A 17,402-nucleotide genomic window follows, 5' to 3' on the forward strand; every position below is an offset into this window, starting at 1 on the left:
CCGCCCACCTCGATCTCCCAAAATGCTGATGACAGGCATGAGCCACCACACCCAGCCTTTGTTTGTTTTTAATGATACTGACTTTTGAGGAGATTAGGCCAGGTATTTCCCAGAATGCCTACATTCTGTATTTGTCTGTTTATTGTGTCATTTAACAATACGTATTCCTTTATCCCCTGCATTTCCTGTAAACTTCTTAACATTGGAGTACCCAATGCTTGGCTATTTTCTCTTTTCCATCTATATATTCACTCCCTTGATTTTTTTCAAAGAGTTTCATAGCTTTAAATACCATCTACCTGGTGACAACTCCCAAATATTTAGCTCTGTGGCCTGTCTCCTGATTCTAGGCTTATATATCCAACTGTCTACTCAATATCTCCACTTGAATATCTTGAAGTTATCTCAATCTTAAAATGATAAACAAATTCAGTAAAGCTGCAACAAAACCAGCATGGGACTGGCATAAAAACAGACACATAGACCAATGTAACAGAATAAAGAACACCAAAATAAATCCATACACCTACAGTGAACTCATTTTCAACAAAGGTGCCAAGAACATACGCTAGGGAAAGCAAAGTCTCTTCAACAAATAGTGCTGGGAAAACTTGATACCCATATGCAGAAGAATGAAACTAGAACCCTCTCTCTCGACATATACAAAAATCAAACCAAAATGGATTGAAGACTTCAATCTAAGACCTCAAATTATGAAACCACCACAAAAAAACACTAGGGAAACTCTCCAGGACATTGGTATGGGCAAAGGTTTCTTAAGTAATACTCCACAAGCACAGGCAACCAAAGCAAATGGACAAATGGGATCACATCAATTTAAAAAGCTTCTGCACAGCAAACAATCAACAAAGTGAGGAGACAAACCCACAGAATGAGAAAATATTTGCAAACTATTCATCTCACAAAGGATTAATAGCCAGAATACATAAGGAGCTTAAACAACTCTATAGGAAAAAATCTAATAATTCAATTACAACACGGACAGAAGATCTCAACAGATATTTCTCAAAAGAAGGCACACAAAGAACAAACAGGTATATGAAAAGGTGCTCAACATCACTGATCATCAGACTTAGGCAAATCAAAAGTACAATGAGGTGTCACCTCAGCCCACTTAAAATGGCTTTTATCCAAAAGACAGGCAACAATGAATGCTGGCAAGGAAACCCTCATACCCTGTTGATGGGAATGTAAATTAGTACAATCACTATGAAGAACAGTTTGGAGGTTTCTCCAAAACTAAAAGTAGAACTACCATATGATCCAGCAATCTCACTCCTAGGCGTATACCCAAATGAAAGAAAATCAGGATACTGAAGACATATCTGCACTCCCATGTTTTTGTAACACTATTCCCAATAGCCAAAATTTAGAAGGAACTTAAGTGTCCATCAACAGAGGAATGGATAAATAAAATGTGGTACTTATACACAATAGAGTACTATTGAGCCATACAAAAGAATGAGATCCTGTCATCTGCAACATCATGGATGGAATTGGAGGACATGAAGTGAAACAAGCCAGACACAGAAAGACAAACTTCACATGTTCTCGGTTATCTGCGGGATCTAAAAATTAAAAGAACTGAACTCATGGAGATATGAGACTAGAATGATGGTTACCAGAGGCTGGGAAGAGCAGTGGCAGGGAGAGGGGGAAGTGGGGATGGTTAATGACTACAAGAAAATAGAACGAATAAGATATATATTTGATAACACAACTGGGTGACTATAGTCAATAATAATTTAATTGTACATTTAAAAATAACTAAAACAGGATAACTGAATTGTTTGTAATGAAAACGATAAATGCTTGAGGTGATGGATACCCAATTTACCCTGATGTGATTATTATGCACTGTAGGCCTATATCAAAATATCTCACATACCCTATAAATATACAAACCTACTATGTACTCACAAAAAGCAAAAAATAAAACGGAAGTATTTCAGCAGCAAGGTGTGAGTGAAGTAGGTAAGAAAAATAGTAATTTTTTTTTTTTTTGAGACAGGGTCTCGCTCTATTGTCCAGGCTGGAGTACAGTGGAGCAATCTGAGCTCACTGTAACCCCCGCCTCCCTGGTTCAAGCGATTCCTGTGCCTCAGCTTCCCAAGTAGCTGGGATTACAGGCATGTGCCACCACGCCTGGCTAATTTTTGTATTTTTAGTAGAGAGGAGGTTTTGCCATGTTCATGTTGCCCAGGCTGGTCTCAAACTTCTGGGCTCAAGTGATTTCCCCTCCATGGCCTCTCAAAGTGCTGGGATTACAGACATGAGCTACCATACCCAGCCAAAAAATAGTAATTTTTAAATGACCATATAAAACTTCCGCAACATTTACACCATATATTCAAGCATCCCTTAACAGTCACTTAACGTTTTGTCTTTCAGGAAAAAGAACTTTTGGCTATGCGCAGTGGCTCACACCTGTAATCCTAGCAGTTTTGGAGGCTGAGGTGGGTGGATAACTTGACCTCAGGAGTTTAAGACCAGCCTGGCCAATATGGTGAAACCCCATCTCTATTAAAAATACCAAAAAAAAAAAAAAAAAATTAGCCAGGCACGGTGGCATGTGCCTGGAATCCCAGCTACTCGGGAGGCTGAGGCAGAACTCCTTGAACCCAGGAGGCGGAGGTTGCAGTGAGCTGAGATCACACCACTGCCTGCACTCCAGCCTGGGCAACAGAGCAAGACTCTGTCTCAAAAAAAAAAAAGAAAAGAAAGAAAAGAAAAAGAAAAAAGGACCTTTTAAATGATTACCTCGAAGTTCAGAAGAAATCCTTATTGACATTTTTAACAATTGCCATAATTCTTTTATACAGCATCTAGTTTATTACCATGACTACATTCTTGGCTGTGATCCCCACAGTCACATTTCTGAAAATATCTCATATGAAATGACAAACGTACTATATGGTGAAGTTCTGAAACCTCTTTCCAAGCATCAGCATCATGTGACCCAGCAGACTAGTTTCCATTAATATTAAATTAACATATAAACCTACACATCTACTATCTTGTTTCTGTTCAACAAAGCAGGTGATTTTCAAGGTATTTGTATACAGATGCTCTAATCCTGCACTATACATAGGAGAAATAAATCTTTCTTCTGTGAATCCTTTCCCCCCTCCACAAACATCCCCCAGTCCCTAATTTATATAACATAATAAGCAATGTCAATACAGTCTAACAATTAAGAATGCAGTTTTGGAGTCCAGCTTGAAAGTGAATCCCAACTCACCCACAATCTAGCTGTAGATTGCCATGGACAAGTTTCATGTACACAAATTCCCTAAGCTTGACAGAGGTTATCGTGAGGATTAACTGAAATCATGGGAATCACTCAGCTTACTACAGCACACTAGATAAATTCTCACTAAACATTAGCTATTGTTATTGCAATATCTTAAAGAGAACTCTAGAATAACCATTAAACCTTTACAGTCCATTTATGTACTATGTCTCATCCAGTCTTTAACCTTTCCTCATCTTTATATAAATGAAAGCTCCGTGGCTGAGCACGGTGGCTCACACCTGTAATCCCAGCACTATAGGAGGCTGAGGCGGGCAGATCACTAGGTCAGGAGTTCGAGACCAGCCTGGCTTATATGGTAAAACTCCATCTCTACCAAAAATACAAAAATTAGCCAGGTGTGGTGACGGGTGCCTGTAGTCCCAGCTACTCGGGAGGCTGAGGCAGGAGAATCGCTTGAACCCGGGAGACGGAGGTTGCAGTGAGCCAACATCGCGCCACTGCACTATAGTCTGGACAACAGGGTAAGACTCCATCTCAAAAAATAAATAAATAAATAAATAAATAAATAAATAAATAAAAGCTCTTACCTTTTTATACTTGTAAGTATCATAGTTAAGTGTGAATTCTGTGTCAAAACTATCTGAAATACTACTTTTCTTTTTTTTTTTTTTTGAGACAGTTTCGCTCTTGTTGCCCAGGCTGGAGCATAATGGCGCAATCTCGGCTCAGTGCAACCTCCACCTCCCAGGTTCAAGTGATTCTCCTGCCTCAGCCTCCCGAGTAGCTGGGATTACAGGCATGTGCCATCATACCTGGCTAATTTTGTATTTTTTAGTAGAGACGTGGTTTCTCCATGTTGGTCAGGCTGGTCTCGAACTCCCAAACTCAGGCAATCCACCCACCTTGGCCTCCCAAAGTGCTGGGAATACAGGCGTGAGCCACCGCGCCCAGCCTGAAATACTACTCTTATTAGCTATGTGATCTTGGAGCACATTACTTCCCCTCTCTCTATGCTTCACTGGTAAAATGGGCATAATATATCACACAGATAACAATTATGTAAACGGAATGAAATGATAAATATAAACAATAATATAATAAATATGTTTAGAACCATTTTCCCACCTAGTAATAGCAATTTATTATTATTATTACTATTATTATTCCCCTATGCAAACTTCTTCAAAGTGGTCTACAGTGGTAACTATACCTGCCTCTAATACTGTACAATTTCTAAATCTTCTCTCTTCCTCCCTCAAGCTTTTCCAGATTGATCAGAGGAGCTGCAAATAACTCCTAACTCCACTCTATCTGAACTTAGAACTCACATAAGAACTTTTAGTTCTGTCCAGCCTGATTATACATTCTTTGTTTCATGTTTACATATCATCTTCAAAAAAGAAAAAACAAAACGACACATTCCTTGATTTTTATATCATACTAACACAACTATTTATGAAGATGCCAAGTATTAAACAGATCTTTATTAGTCTGTCTTAGCAGTGTTTTTTACTATACATTTTAAGTTTACAGAAAATGGATGTTCCAAACTACACAGAACCTGCACAGGACCAACACATAGGGCCTATCACTATTGAAATCAACTAAAACTGGGCTTACTGGACTATAAATGTATTTATTAGCTAAGAATATAAAATCTATTAAGCTTCTAATAATTCACTGTCATGGAAGAAATTTTATAAACTATACATTTCTGGACAACTTGACAGCACTAGAAATGACAAATATAGCTTCTGACCAAATCTGTAACATTCACTTATATATATTCATATTCACACATATATATACACACACACACATATATGTAAATGAACAAACACAATTTAAAGTTTTACTTACTCAAATTCTGTAGCATAATATTTAAGAAAGCCCAGTAAGAGGTCCCCGAGGTTTGATTCATTCTTTGAGAGGTAAGGAGGAACATTACATGGAGCTTGATGTACAAGGTGCAGCTGTATAGCAGGACTAAAAGATTCCTGTCAAAAAGAAGGGGAAAAAATGTAAAGCCATTTAAAACAGACACTAAGAAACTTTATAAATCCTGAACTAGGCTCCTCTTTGAAAAAGAGAGAAGAAATTTTCTCTACGTTGGCAATTTGGAAACCTGAAATTTTTCTTCCACTAAAGACTTCACCAGTATTTGCAGTAGGCCAGAATGTACCTGAAAAACTTAACAATCTAATCCTTGGCTTGAGTACAGCACTCAGTTAACCGAACAGATGGCTATTTAGCAAAAGATTTTCTAACTCATAAATAAAGCCTTACTATGCATACCAAGATTCTACCCAATACCATATAGATTTCTTCATAAAGGTTATCTCATTCTTAATAATTCCTACAAGGAGCAGTATATGTATAAAGGCTGTATCAAGCACAAAGTAAGAGTTTTTTCTGTCACTTCAAACTTCTCTCAAAGGCCATAAGAGTACCCTTAATATAGAAATACTACTTATACTAATTTTAAGATTTTATAAATTTTGCTTTGTTTCTGTATCTTAGATGGAAGAGGAGATGTTCAACCTGAATTAAGCTTGAAAAGACAAAGAAGGCAGGGAAAATAAGATAGGAAGCATACCAACAAGCAATATTCAGCAAGCTTTTACCATAATATTTATAAAAGAGGATATCATTTGCCTGAAATCCAGGAACAAAGACACCTTTTAGAAAGAATACTAATGGGTACTTATCCTGTTTTCCTATGTTATGCCATTCATTTTCATATTCATCTTTCCTCCATTAACAGCAAGTTCTGGCTCTCAAATATACTAAATGTACTATATAAATTATCAAGTCATTTATATACATCAATTAGAAAATAATACAAGATAATTTGCACAGTGCCATCAGGGATGGTTTTCTGTATTTCTTTCTCCACTGCTGTCAGAACAGAAATGAATTTTTTTGTTTTTTGGTAAAAAAAAAAAAAAAAAGCAATTAGTTAAGACAGCGGAATGACAACTACAGTTAAGATTCCAAACTACCTATTTAACCCTGGGCTTATAGATACTAATGTAATTAAAGACATCTAGATAATGCCAAGTTAAAAAATGGAGAATCTCCGGACAGGTGCAGTGGCTCACGCCTGTAATCCCAGCACTTTGGGAGGCCGAGGCGGGCAGATCACGAGGTCAGGAGATCGAGACCATCCTGGCTAACACAGTGAAACCCCATCTCTACTAAAAATACAAAAAATTAGCCAGGCATGGTGGTGGGTGCCTATAGTCCCAGCTACTTGGGAGGCTGAGGCAGGAGAATGGCGTGAACCTGGGAGGCAGAGCTTGCAGTGAGCTGAGATTGCGCCGCTGCACCCCAGCCTGGGCGACAGCGAGACAAAAAAAAAAAAAAAAAGGAGAATCTCTGAACAATGGTAGTAGAGAAATAGCAGTGCATCATTCAATGCTAGTGCCCCCAAAATATGAATAAAAACAAAGGAGCAGGAAAATAAAAATACCTCCCTCCCCTGTTCCATTACCTATAATTCTATCAATAATTGTTAACTACCAAGAAGTGATTACCTTTCTCTTGGAATAAAAATTCTATTCCAACCAAATTCATAAAGTTGATACTCCTCAACGTGGGACTTTCCCCTTACATTCTAACAGCTGTAGTATTAATTGCATTTTAAAATTCAAGTAGAAATTTTAAAAAGAGGAGGGTGTAGGAAAGAAACCTCAATTAGTAAAGACTAAAGGCAGAAGGAAGCACAGATGCAGTGCCTCTATTCCCCTTTAACTCTTACTTGTTAGGTATAAAATTGAACTTAGGGCAACATTATTTAAAATTATAAAATTTAAATGTTATTTTCTGGCAAATCAAACAAAAGGTATAATGTAGATCAAATAAGTATGTCACTGTTTAATAGCTCCTGCTCTGAAAGCTTCTTACTAATTTTGATTCCTAGCACCAAACACAATTAGCATTCAATTTGTGAACTGAATATGCTAAAACAGAAGTCACTTTCTTATCTGAAGTTTAAAAAATGATTGTACCTCCTGTAAAATTTTCATTTTGTTCAATAATTTAAAGAAAAAGGTCAGCAATTATGACATTAAGAAATGAAGAGTCATGAGATCCACTCCATTAAAATGCTGAATGACCTCAGACCAACAATTTGGCCAGTCTTCTCTTAGCTCCACTGTTTCATGGTCATACACAAAAAGAATCAGGTCATGCTTATAGAGGGAGAACTGAAGCAGAAATCCAAACCAAAACTAAAAAAGTTAAGGACACCTAAAAGCAGCTACCAGTAAATAGTAATTCTATCTATCCTTAAGAAATCCCCTAAGCCAGGCATGGTGGCTCAAGCCTGTAATCCCAGCACTTTGGGAGGCTAAGGCAGAAGGATCAATCTTTGGACAATTAAGCACTTTCTGAAATAAGTTAGACTGGCTAATCTTCTATATGGAAACTGTTCTTTAAAATCTTAAGTGAAAGATGATCACTTTCCATCTCCAGGCAAACAGAAAGAAATTTAGGTGATTATCAAATAAAATAAATTAAGTATAATTTCACAGCAATATGAATTACCAAATCCTTGAGCCCAGGAGTTTGAGACCAGCTTAGGCAACTTACTGACACCCCATCTCTAAAAAAAAATAGAAAGATTAGCTGGGCATGGTGATGCATTGCTGTCGTCCCAGGTACTCAGGAGGCTGAGGCACGAGAAACGACTGAGCCTAGAAGGCTCATCATTGCACCACTGCACTCCAGCTTGGGCAAGACCTTATCTCAAAAAAAGAAAAAGAAGAAGAAAAAGAAAACCCCAGTTTTTAGTGAACATTCACATTACAGAAAGATTCTTTGCTTTAAAATTTCAACAAAGAATTTTTTTAAGGCCGGACGCAGTGGCTCATGCCTGTAATCCCAGCACTTTGGGAGGCCGAGGTGAGCGGATCCCTTGAGGTCAGGAGTTGGAGACCAGCCTGGTTGACATGGTGAAACCCGGTCTCTACTAAAAATACAAAAACTAGCTGGACATGGTGGTGGATGCCTGTAATCCCAGCTACTCAGGAGGCTGAGGCAAGACAATCGCTTGAACCCAGGAGGTGGAGGCTAGAGTAAGCCAAATCCACGCCACTGTACTCCAGCCCAGCCTGGGTAACAGAGCAAGACTCCATCCCAAAAAAAAAAAAAAAAAGGAATTTCTTTAAAAGGGAGCTTCCCCACTGTAGTTATGTATTTAAGAAAAATACACGCTATTTCAGATAGGACAAAGGGGTTCAGAACTTAAACTAATATTTTAGAAAGTACATAAAGAGAACCAAAAAGTCAAAGAGAAAGAAAGCAGCCTTAAAATTACAAAGTAAGTCCACAGAATAGCAATTAAACTGATAAACATCCATCTCTTTAATAAATACATTTTTGGGTTACAAATTTTTACTGTTGCTTGTGTGCCTATATAGAAGAAAGATTTATTATATTTTTTAGGTTATTCTGGGCTTCTGATAATCAAATGTATAACGTATTAACTCCTGAAAACATTTCCAAATGATTTTTAAATGCTGATCCTTTAGAAGACATGTAATCTTTCATTTCTCTTCAAGTTAAAAAAAATTAAATAGAAAACCCCTTGAAAAACATCTGAGAACTCTCACCGCTTCTGCTCATTGAACTGTCTTTAATAATGGCAAAAATACCTTTTGCCAGATTCCATCATTTTTTCTGAGACTGTCCCATGATATCTTATGTTACCTTCAAAGTCTGAAATTTGGACAATTAAGTGCTTTCCAGAATAAGTTAGACTGGCTAACCTTCTATATGAAAACTGTTCTTTAAATGATGAAATGCTTAAGTCAAAGATGATCACTTTCCATCTCCAGGTAAATAGAAATTTAAGTTATTAAAAGAGATTAAGCATAATTTCCTAACAATATGAATTATGAGACCCTAGAAATATATGTTAAGGAAGGTTACAAGGAAAAGAAAAACTGATAGGGAATAGTTCTGCCTGAAAAGAAGAACTAAGTGATATCTTCAAGTTTCTGCAAAGCTATCTGAATTGCACGCAGGTAAGTCATCATTAATCTGGTGATGTATGTTAAAGATTGATCATAAAATTTCCTTTAATTATATCTGACTTCAGATTTAAAAGTTGTGAAATCAATATAAGTAACATAAAGTAGAGGTACTATAATGAAGAGATTAAAAGTATTAACTTTGAAGTCAGACTGAAGTATGAAGCATTACCCTTCTACTAGCTTCAAGCATTTAAACAAGTTACCTAGCTTTCCTCAGCTTCGTCATTTATAATACAAGAAAAGGAAAAATACTCAGATGGTTGTTGCAAGAATTTACTAACTGTTTAGTATATGCCACGTCATTATTATTGCAAATTTATACAATGCAGTGTGGTTACCTTCTGAAATTTTTCACGTATTATTTCCAAATTAACTTTCCTATGTTTTCAAAATTCAAGTAGTGCCAACTTTAAACAATGTTTTGTAACCATTAAAAAAAAAAAAATCTACACCAAAATTTTTTAATCTTTTTTTTTTTTTTGAGACAGAGTCTTGCTGTGTCGCCCAGGCTGGAGTGCAGTGACGTGATCTCAGCTTACTGCAGTCTCTGCCTCCCGGGTTCAAGCGATTCTTCTGCCTTAGCCTCTTGAGTAGCTGGGACTACAGGGGCGTGCCACCACACCCGGCTAATATTTGTATTTTTAGTAGAGATAGGGTTTGACCATGTTGGCCAGGATGGTCTCGATCTCATGACCTCGTGATCCACCCGCCTCAGCCTCCCAAAGTGCTGGGATTACAGGAGTGAGCCACTGTGGCTGGCTAAATCTTTTCAAAGGTATTCATTTATAGCCTGTTTCAGGTAATTCATCAATCCCTTCATCATATTAGGTCAATTTTTAAAAAGAAAAAAGTCATTATACATATGTGTATACAACTGTCCCTTGGTATTCCCAGGCAACTGGTTCCAGGGCTCCAGGGGATGCTCAAGTCCCTTATATGAAATGGTTAAGTATTTGCATATAACCTATGTACATCCTCTCATATACTTTAAATCATCTCTAGATTACTTACAATACCTAATACAACTTAAATTCCATCTAAATAGTTGTTACACTATGTTTTTTTATTTGTATTATTTTTTATTGTTGTATTTTTATTTTTCCTGAATATTTCTGATGTGTGGTCTGTTGAATCCATGGACGCATAACCCACATACGAGGGTCAACCGTATATATACAGGCACACCTCGTTTTGTTGCGCTTTGCTTGACTGTCCTTTGAAGATACTGCAATTTTTACAAATTGAAGGTTTATGGCAACACTGCAGCTAGCAAGTCTATCAGCAGAGCCATTTTTCCAGCAGCATGCGCTCACTTCAGGTCTCTGTGTTACACTCTGGTAATTCTCATATTTCAAACTTTTTCATTATTATTATATGTTGTGGTGATCTGTGATCAGTAATATTTAATGTTACTACTGTAATTGTTTTGGAGTGCCACAAATGGTATCCGCTAAGACTGCAAACTTAATCAACAAATGTTATGTGTATTCTGATTGCTCCACTGACTGCCAGGCAATTCCCGTCCCTCTCCCCCTACTTGGGCCTCCCTATTCTCCGAGACACAACAATACTGAAATTAGGCCAAATAACAACCCTACAATGGCCATCCAAGTGAAAGGAAAAGTCACACATCTCTCACTTTACATGAAAAGCAAGAAATGACTAAGCTTAATGAGGAAGTCATGTTGAAAGCCAATACAAGCCAAAAGGTAGGGCTCTTGCACCAATGACAGCCACGCTGTGAATGCAAAGGAAAAGTTCTTGAAGGAAATTTGAAGTACTACTCCAGTGAACGCATCAATGATAAAAAAGCAAAACAGCCTTATTGCTGATATGGAAAGTTTCATTGGTCTGGATAGATCAAACAACCAAAATATTTCTTTAAGCCAAAACCTAACCAGAGCAAGACTCTAACTCTCTTCAATTCTGTGAAAGATGAGAGAGGTGAGGAAGCTGCAGAAGAAAAGTTGGAAGGTAGCAGAGGTTGGTTATGAGGTTTAAGGAAAGATGCTATTTACATAACATAAAATTACAAAGTGAAGCAGCAAATGCTTAGCTAGAGCAAGTTATCCAGAAGTTATCTCGCTAAATTAACATGGCTACACTGAACAGATGAATGCGGCTACATTAAATAGCAGATTTTTTCAGTGTAAATGGCAGCCTTCTATTCAAAGATGCTATCTAGAACCTTCACAGCTACAGAGGAGACATCAATGCCTGGCTTCAAGGTTTCAAAGGACAAGCTGACTCTTGTTAGGGGCTAATGCAGCTGGTGACTTTAAGTTGAAGCCAATGCTTATATACCATTCCAAAATCCCAGGGCCCTTAAGAATGATGCTACATTTACTCTGCCAGTGCTCTATAAATGGAACAACAAAGCCTTGATGACAACACATCTCTTTACAACATGGTACACTGAACATTTTAAGCTCACTGTTGAGACCTACTACTACTGCTCATTGACAGTGCACCTAATCATCAAAGAGCTCTGATGGGGATGTACAAAGAGATTAATGTTTTCATGCCTGCTAACACAACATCCATTCTACAGCCCAAGGATCATGGAGTAATTTTCATTTTCAAGTATTATTATGTAAGACATACATTTCACAAGGCTATAACTACCACAGATAGTGATTCCACTGATGGATCTGGACAAAGTACATTGAAACCCTTCTGGAAAAAAAGTCATCATTCTAGATACTATTCAAAACAGTCGTGATTCACAGGAGGTCAAAATGTCAACATTAACAGAAGTTTAAAAGAAGTTAATGCCAATCCTTTTGGATGACTTTGAAAGGTTCAAGACTTCAGTGGAGGAAGTAATTGCAGATGTGGTGAAAACAGCAAGAGAATTAGAATTAGCAGTGGAACCTGAAGATATGACTGAACTGCTGTAATTTCAAGATAAAACTTTAACAGATGAAGTTCTGCTTCTTATGGATGAGCAAAGAAAAGCAGTTTCTTGAGTTAGAGTCTACTCCTGGTGAAGATGCTGTGAATCTTGTTGAAATGACAACAAAATACCAGTACTGCTTGGATCAACCATGTAACTTTTCTAAGACTTAGTTTTTTCATTCGTGAAAGAGGGATAATATTTGTAAGTGTATAAACAACGGATTTAGAACATTACATAAACTTAGCTGGTAAAGTAGTGGCAGGGTTTGAGAGCACTGACTTCAATTTTAAAGGACGTTCTACTGTACGTAAAATGCTAGCAAAGATCATCATACATTATAGAGAAATCTCTTGTGAAGAAGAGTCAATCAATGTGGCAAACTTGACTGGTGTCTTATTTTCAGAAATTGCCACATCCACGCCAACCTTCAGCAACCACCAACCTGGTCAGGAGCCATCAATATCAAAGCAAGATTCTCCACAACTCATGCTGAAGGCTCAGCTGATCATTAGCATTTTGTAGCAATAAAGTATTTTTAAACAAAGGCATGTACATTTTTTAGATATAATGCTATTGCACACTTAAAAGACTACATGATAGTGTAAACATAACTTCTGTATACACTGGGAAACCAAAAAATTCATGTGACTCACTTTATTGTGGTGGCCTGGAACCAAACCTGCAACACCCCAAAGGTATGTCTGCACAGGATGCAAATCTGCACAGCATGTTATTACTGAATACTGTAGGCAACTGTAATAAGTATGTGTGTATCTAAACATATCTAAAAATAGAAAAGGTACACTAAAAACATGGTATAAAAGATAAAAAACAGTATACCCTTACCATGAGTGGGGCTTACAGAAGTAGAAGTTGCTGGGTGAGTCAGTGAGAGAGTAATGAGTGAATATGAAGGCCTAGAACATTACTATACACAACTGTAGACTTTATAAATATTGTACACTTAGGCTACCCTAAGTTTATTTAAAAATTTTTCTTTTTTCAGTAATAAATTAACCTTAGTTTACTGTAACTTTATTTTAAAAACTTTTTAACTTTTAGGCTGTTTTGTAACAACACAGCTTAAAACACACTGTGCAACAATACAAAAATATTTTCTTTCTTTATATCCTTATTCTATAAGATTTTTTCTAATTTTTTTTCCCTTACTTTTAAACCTTTTTGTTAAAAAACAAAGGCACAAACATACACATCGGCCTAGGCCTACACAGTATTGGGATCATCACTATCACTGTCTTCCACCTCCACATCTTGTCCCACTGGAAGATCTTTGGAGACAGTGTCATGCATGGAGCTGTCATTTCATATAATAACGTCTTCTTCTGGAATACCTCCTGAAGGACCTACCTGAGGCCATTTTATAGTTAGCTTGCTTTTTAAGTATAAAGTGTACACTCACAAATAATGATAAAAAGTATAGTACAGCAAAAACCAAGTGACAGGAATTTTTCAGCTCTATCATCATCTTATAAGACCACCATCATGTATGTGGTCTGTCATTAACCAAAACATCATTATGCAGCACATTACTGTATATGTATAATTTAAGGTGTTTTTAACATTTAACTACACAGAAAAGCTCTAGAATTCTTTATTTCATAACTATTAAAAAGAAGAGGGTTATTTTCTTGCGACTCCTAGAGTACAAAGATACTTTTAGGGAAAGAAACAAATAGCTAAAAAATACAAGCTGTATTGATAAATCTACCTAGCATAAATTTAAGTTAACCCTCATAGTAATATGCTTGCATTAAAATAAAGATTCTTTCATAAGCTTAATCTGTTTATATATTTAACTTTCTCAGCTTCATTTCTTCAACTGAATAGTAAATACTCTGCCCTCTATCAGTTATGTTGTTTAAGTCAATAAGAATTTAGTAATAATCAGTAATTCTATACTATAATAGTCTTCACAATGTTTACAGCCTTTTATCCCTTTCATATCACAACTGAACTGAAATATACCAATTTTTAAAATATTTAAAATGTTATAAATTTTGAAAAGAAAATATGAAAATGACTAAAAAGCACAGTATACTGAACAAACTTATTCCATTCCAAAATTGTTTTATTTTAAAAATAAACCCTATTTTGTATTAGAGAAGCTCCAAATTTAAAAGAACCCTGTGGTTTCCTTTGTAAAGTAACAAAGTTTTTTTTTGTTGTTGTTACTTAAAATGGTAAGTCATTCTTAAACTTATTTATACAAGCTGAAATTTTGCCGTAACTGTTGTCCTTAAAGGTATATCTGTATAGGAACAATCAGATGTATACAAATAAAATGTAATAAGCAACAGAAATTAGGTAAAATGTTAGTGAATACTACCATAATTTTTCCTTCCCCCAAGAAACAGTATAATGGAAAAACTGTTAGTACCACTTGGTTCAATCATGTAACATTTCTAAAACAGTTTCTTCATTAGTGAAAAAGGGATAATACCTTGCAAGTGTATTTGTTCAGGATTTAAAAAATTGTGTACACAATGTACAGTATGCTGACATATAATGGATACTAAATAAACAATGGTTATGGTTATTATATATATATATATTTTTGAGACGGCATCTCACTCTGTTGCTGAGGATGGAGTACAGTGGCACAATCTCCGCTCACTGCAATCTCCGCCTCCCAGGTTCAAGCAATTCTCTTCCTCACCCTCCCAAGTAGCTGGGATTACAGGCACCTGCCACCATGCCTGGCTAATTTTTGTATTTTTAGTAGCGATGCAGTTTCACCAGCTTGGCCAGGCTGGTCTTGAACTCCTGACCTCGTGATCCACCCACCTCGGCCTCCCAAAGTGCTGGGATTACAGACATGAGCCACCATGCTCGGCTGGTTATTATTAATAGCAAACAAGCTGATTTGTTTGTTCCATCAGACGGACCATTAAAAATGTGTTCTGCTGACCAGCTTACAGGTTTCATATAAAACAAAAAATCTTGTGTGAGAAGAGGTAGTTAAGTCCCTACCCATGTAAACAAAAATCTTACAGTAAAGGCAAATTCAATATTTATGATAGCAATGTAACCATATGTGAATGCAAATCAGGAGATTCCTAATCTGGTAGGTCTTGCTATTAGTATTTTTTAAGGTCTTGGGGCTAAATCTATTTCCCCATTGCAGGTATAGAAATAAGCTTATAAGCAAAACGGATGGAGAGTATAGGGTCAGAGGCAGTGGATATGAACAGAAGTCAGGACTCTGTCATGGAAGAAAGCTAGATAGTAAGAAAAACAGAACACAGAAGTGAAAATGGGGCCATTAGGAAGAACCTGAGTATTATAAAAGCGTTACCTCTGACCCCAACCACAGTACACTGATATTTTGCCAGTCTTCTATATTAGTAAAAAGAGCTTCATGTAGCATAGGGTTTTAAGTGAGACTGCTGCAGAAGCATTTTTCAACACACAATATTATTTTAGGGATAAGTTTATTAGATCCTTTGCTAAAGAACATATGCAGCTCTTTCTACACTGACACCTGGGTCTTAAAGCAAGATGAGGTTGCGTCAATAAAATGAAATATGACCTTTCAGTACGAACAAAAGAGTCAATACTTTATGGAGAGAGAAAAACATTCAAAATAAAGGCCAACAGGCTGGGTGTAGTGGCTCATGCCTGTAATCTCAGAACTTTGGGAGGCTAAGGTAGAAGGCTCGCTTGAGGCCAGGAATTTGAGACCAAACTGGACATCACAGCAAGACCATCTCTACAAAAAAAAAAAAAAAAAAAAAAGGAATATATAAAAAGATTTCAAAGAATAAGGTCAAAAAGTTCAAGTTACTTCTATTTCTGTACTTTCATTTTTCATAATGTTTAAGAGAGCGTAAAGACTGGTGCTTAGCTATACTGGAAATTCATTATAATAATTCTTCATAATAGCAGAAACTAGTTTTTTGAAAAAAGGAAGATGAGATAGCAAGATTCTAAAAGGCTCTTGTTATATAGTCTCTTCTAGTAGATGACGTTCCACAGAATGTGAGATCTCCACTACAGCAAGGCTGTATTAAAATGAACCTTTATTATCCAGCACCTTGCATGTGTGCATTACAATAATAACTTATGTTCAAAACCAAGAACATTGGTCCTTCTCAATTATCAGATATTAAACTATATTTAATTGATGTTCCATGTCAAGTAAATTTGTTACATTTTGTGTAACACAATAAGTATGTGTTCTGAAAATTAATCATCTAAGCTGATTATATTTCTCTTTGCAATATGACCGTTTAGTAAGTTTAGAAGACAGCTCTTCTTATAAGTATATGAAACCAATATGTAAAAATTATGTGGTTTCAGAAGAGCAGTCAAACATTCTAAACAAGTAGCTTAAATATTATTTCCAAATAAATGCAGGAAAAAGGATGACCATGGAGGAAAACACTAATGATATAAAACAAAGAAACAGAGAATTCTGGAGAAAGAACACGAAAACTGAAAAAGAAACACAAGGATTCTTATAGATGATGCATACATACATAACCTATGTGTCTCTAAAGTCAAACTAAGTACATATTAAATCTTTTCTAGTAGCCACACTTCATTTCTTGAATGTTTCCAATTAATGTCAGCAGGATTCATAGTATTATGCAGACAAGAATAGTGTACTAATATTACCTGTTTTGGTGTATTACTTGGCAAGAGCAAATTAAAGACAAAAAGATTATCCAATTGTTCAACTTCTCTTCCCCCTGCTTTTCAAAGTATAAATATACTGGGCTAAAAAGTTTCTGAGTTACTAACTAAAGAAATCCTGTGAAGCTATATTTTAAAATAGTAGGAAGAAAACTGGAATAAGGCCAAATGGGCAACTGAGTATATTTAATCTCCATTAGTGATCATCTTGAGCATCATGCAAAACAAATTCCACCATTAACACAACTGAACAGACTGTCTGCCAATAACAAAATAACAAGTATGAGAGTTTTCTGAAACAGTATATGAAACATTTTAAATGTTCTCTTGGTATATATAGAAAATGTTATGTACTTAACCTTACTACTTTTATAGTCACATTAATACTACTTATAATAGTTCTACATACACTTGACATAAAATGTATTATAATAATTTATAAGAAACACTTACTGGGTAAATTTTTTGGAGGGATGGAAGGATGGGTTCAGGTAGGGCTATAAAAAGAAAAAGTTTAAAGCTTCCGTGATTC

The 17,402-nt window shown here is 36.2% G+C and overlaps 1 protein-coding gene across 4 annotated transcripts in view; it reads right to left on the reverse strand.

Annotated features, from left to right (window-relative positions):
* Positions 1 to 17,402, reverse strand: part of TENT2 (terminal nucleotidyltransferase 2) — a 73,378-nt gene that overhangs the window by 12,634 nt on the left and 43,342 nt on the right. For all 4 annotated transcript variants that reach the window (XM_010386004.2, XM_010386002.2, XM_010386000.2 and 1 more), the window contains exons 12-13: positions 17,324 to 17,367; positions 5,138 to 5,274 (exon numbers count right to left, since the gene is read on the reverse strand). In XM_010386004.2, coding sequence (XP_010384306.1) covers positions 5,138 to 5,274; positions 17,324 to 17,367 — 181 coding nt within the window. The remainder of the gene's footprint in view (positions 1 to 5,137; positions 5,275 to 17,323; positions 17,368 to 17,402) is intronic.

The sequence above is a fragment of the Rhinopithecus roxellana genome, chromosome 3 (assembly GCF_007565055.1).
Source record: "Rhinopithecus roxellana isolate Shanxi Qingling chromosome 3, ASM756505v1, whole genome shotgun sequence".
Lineage (NCBI taxonomy): Eukaryota > Metazoa > Chordata > Mammalia > Primates > Cercopithecidae > Rhinopithecus > Rhinopithecus roxellana.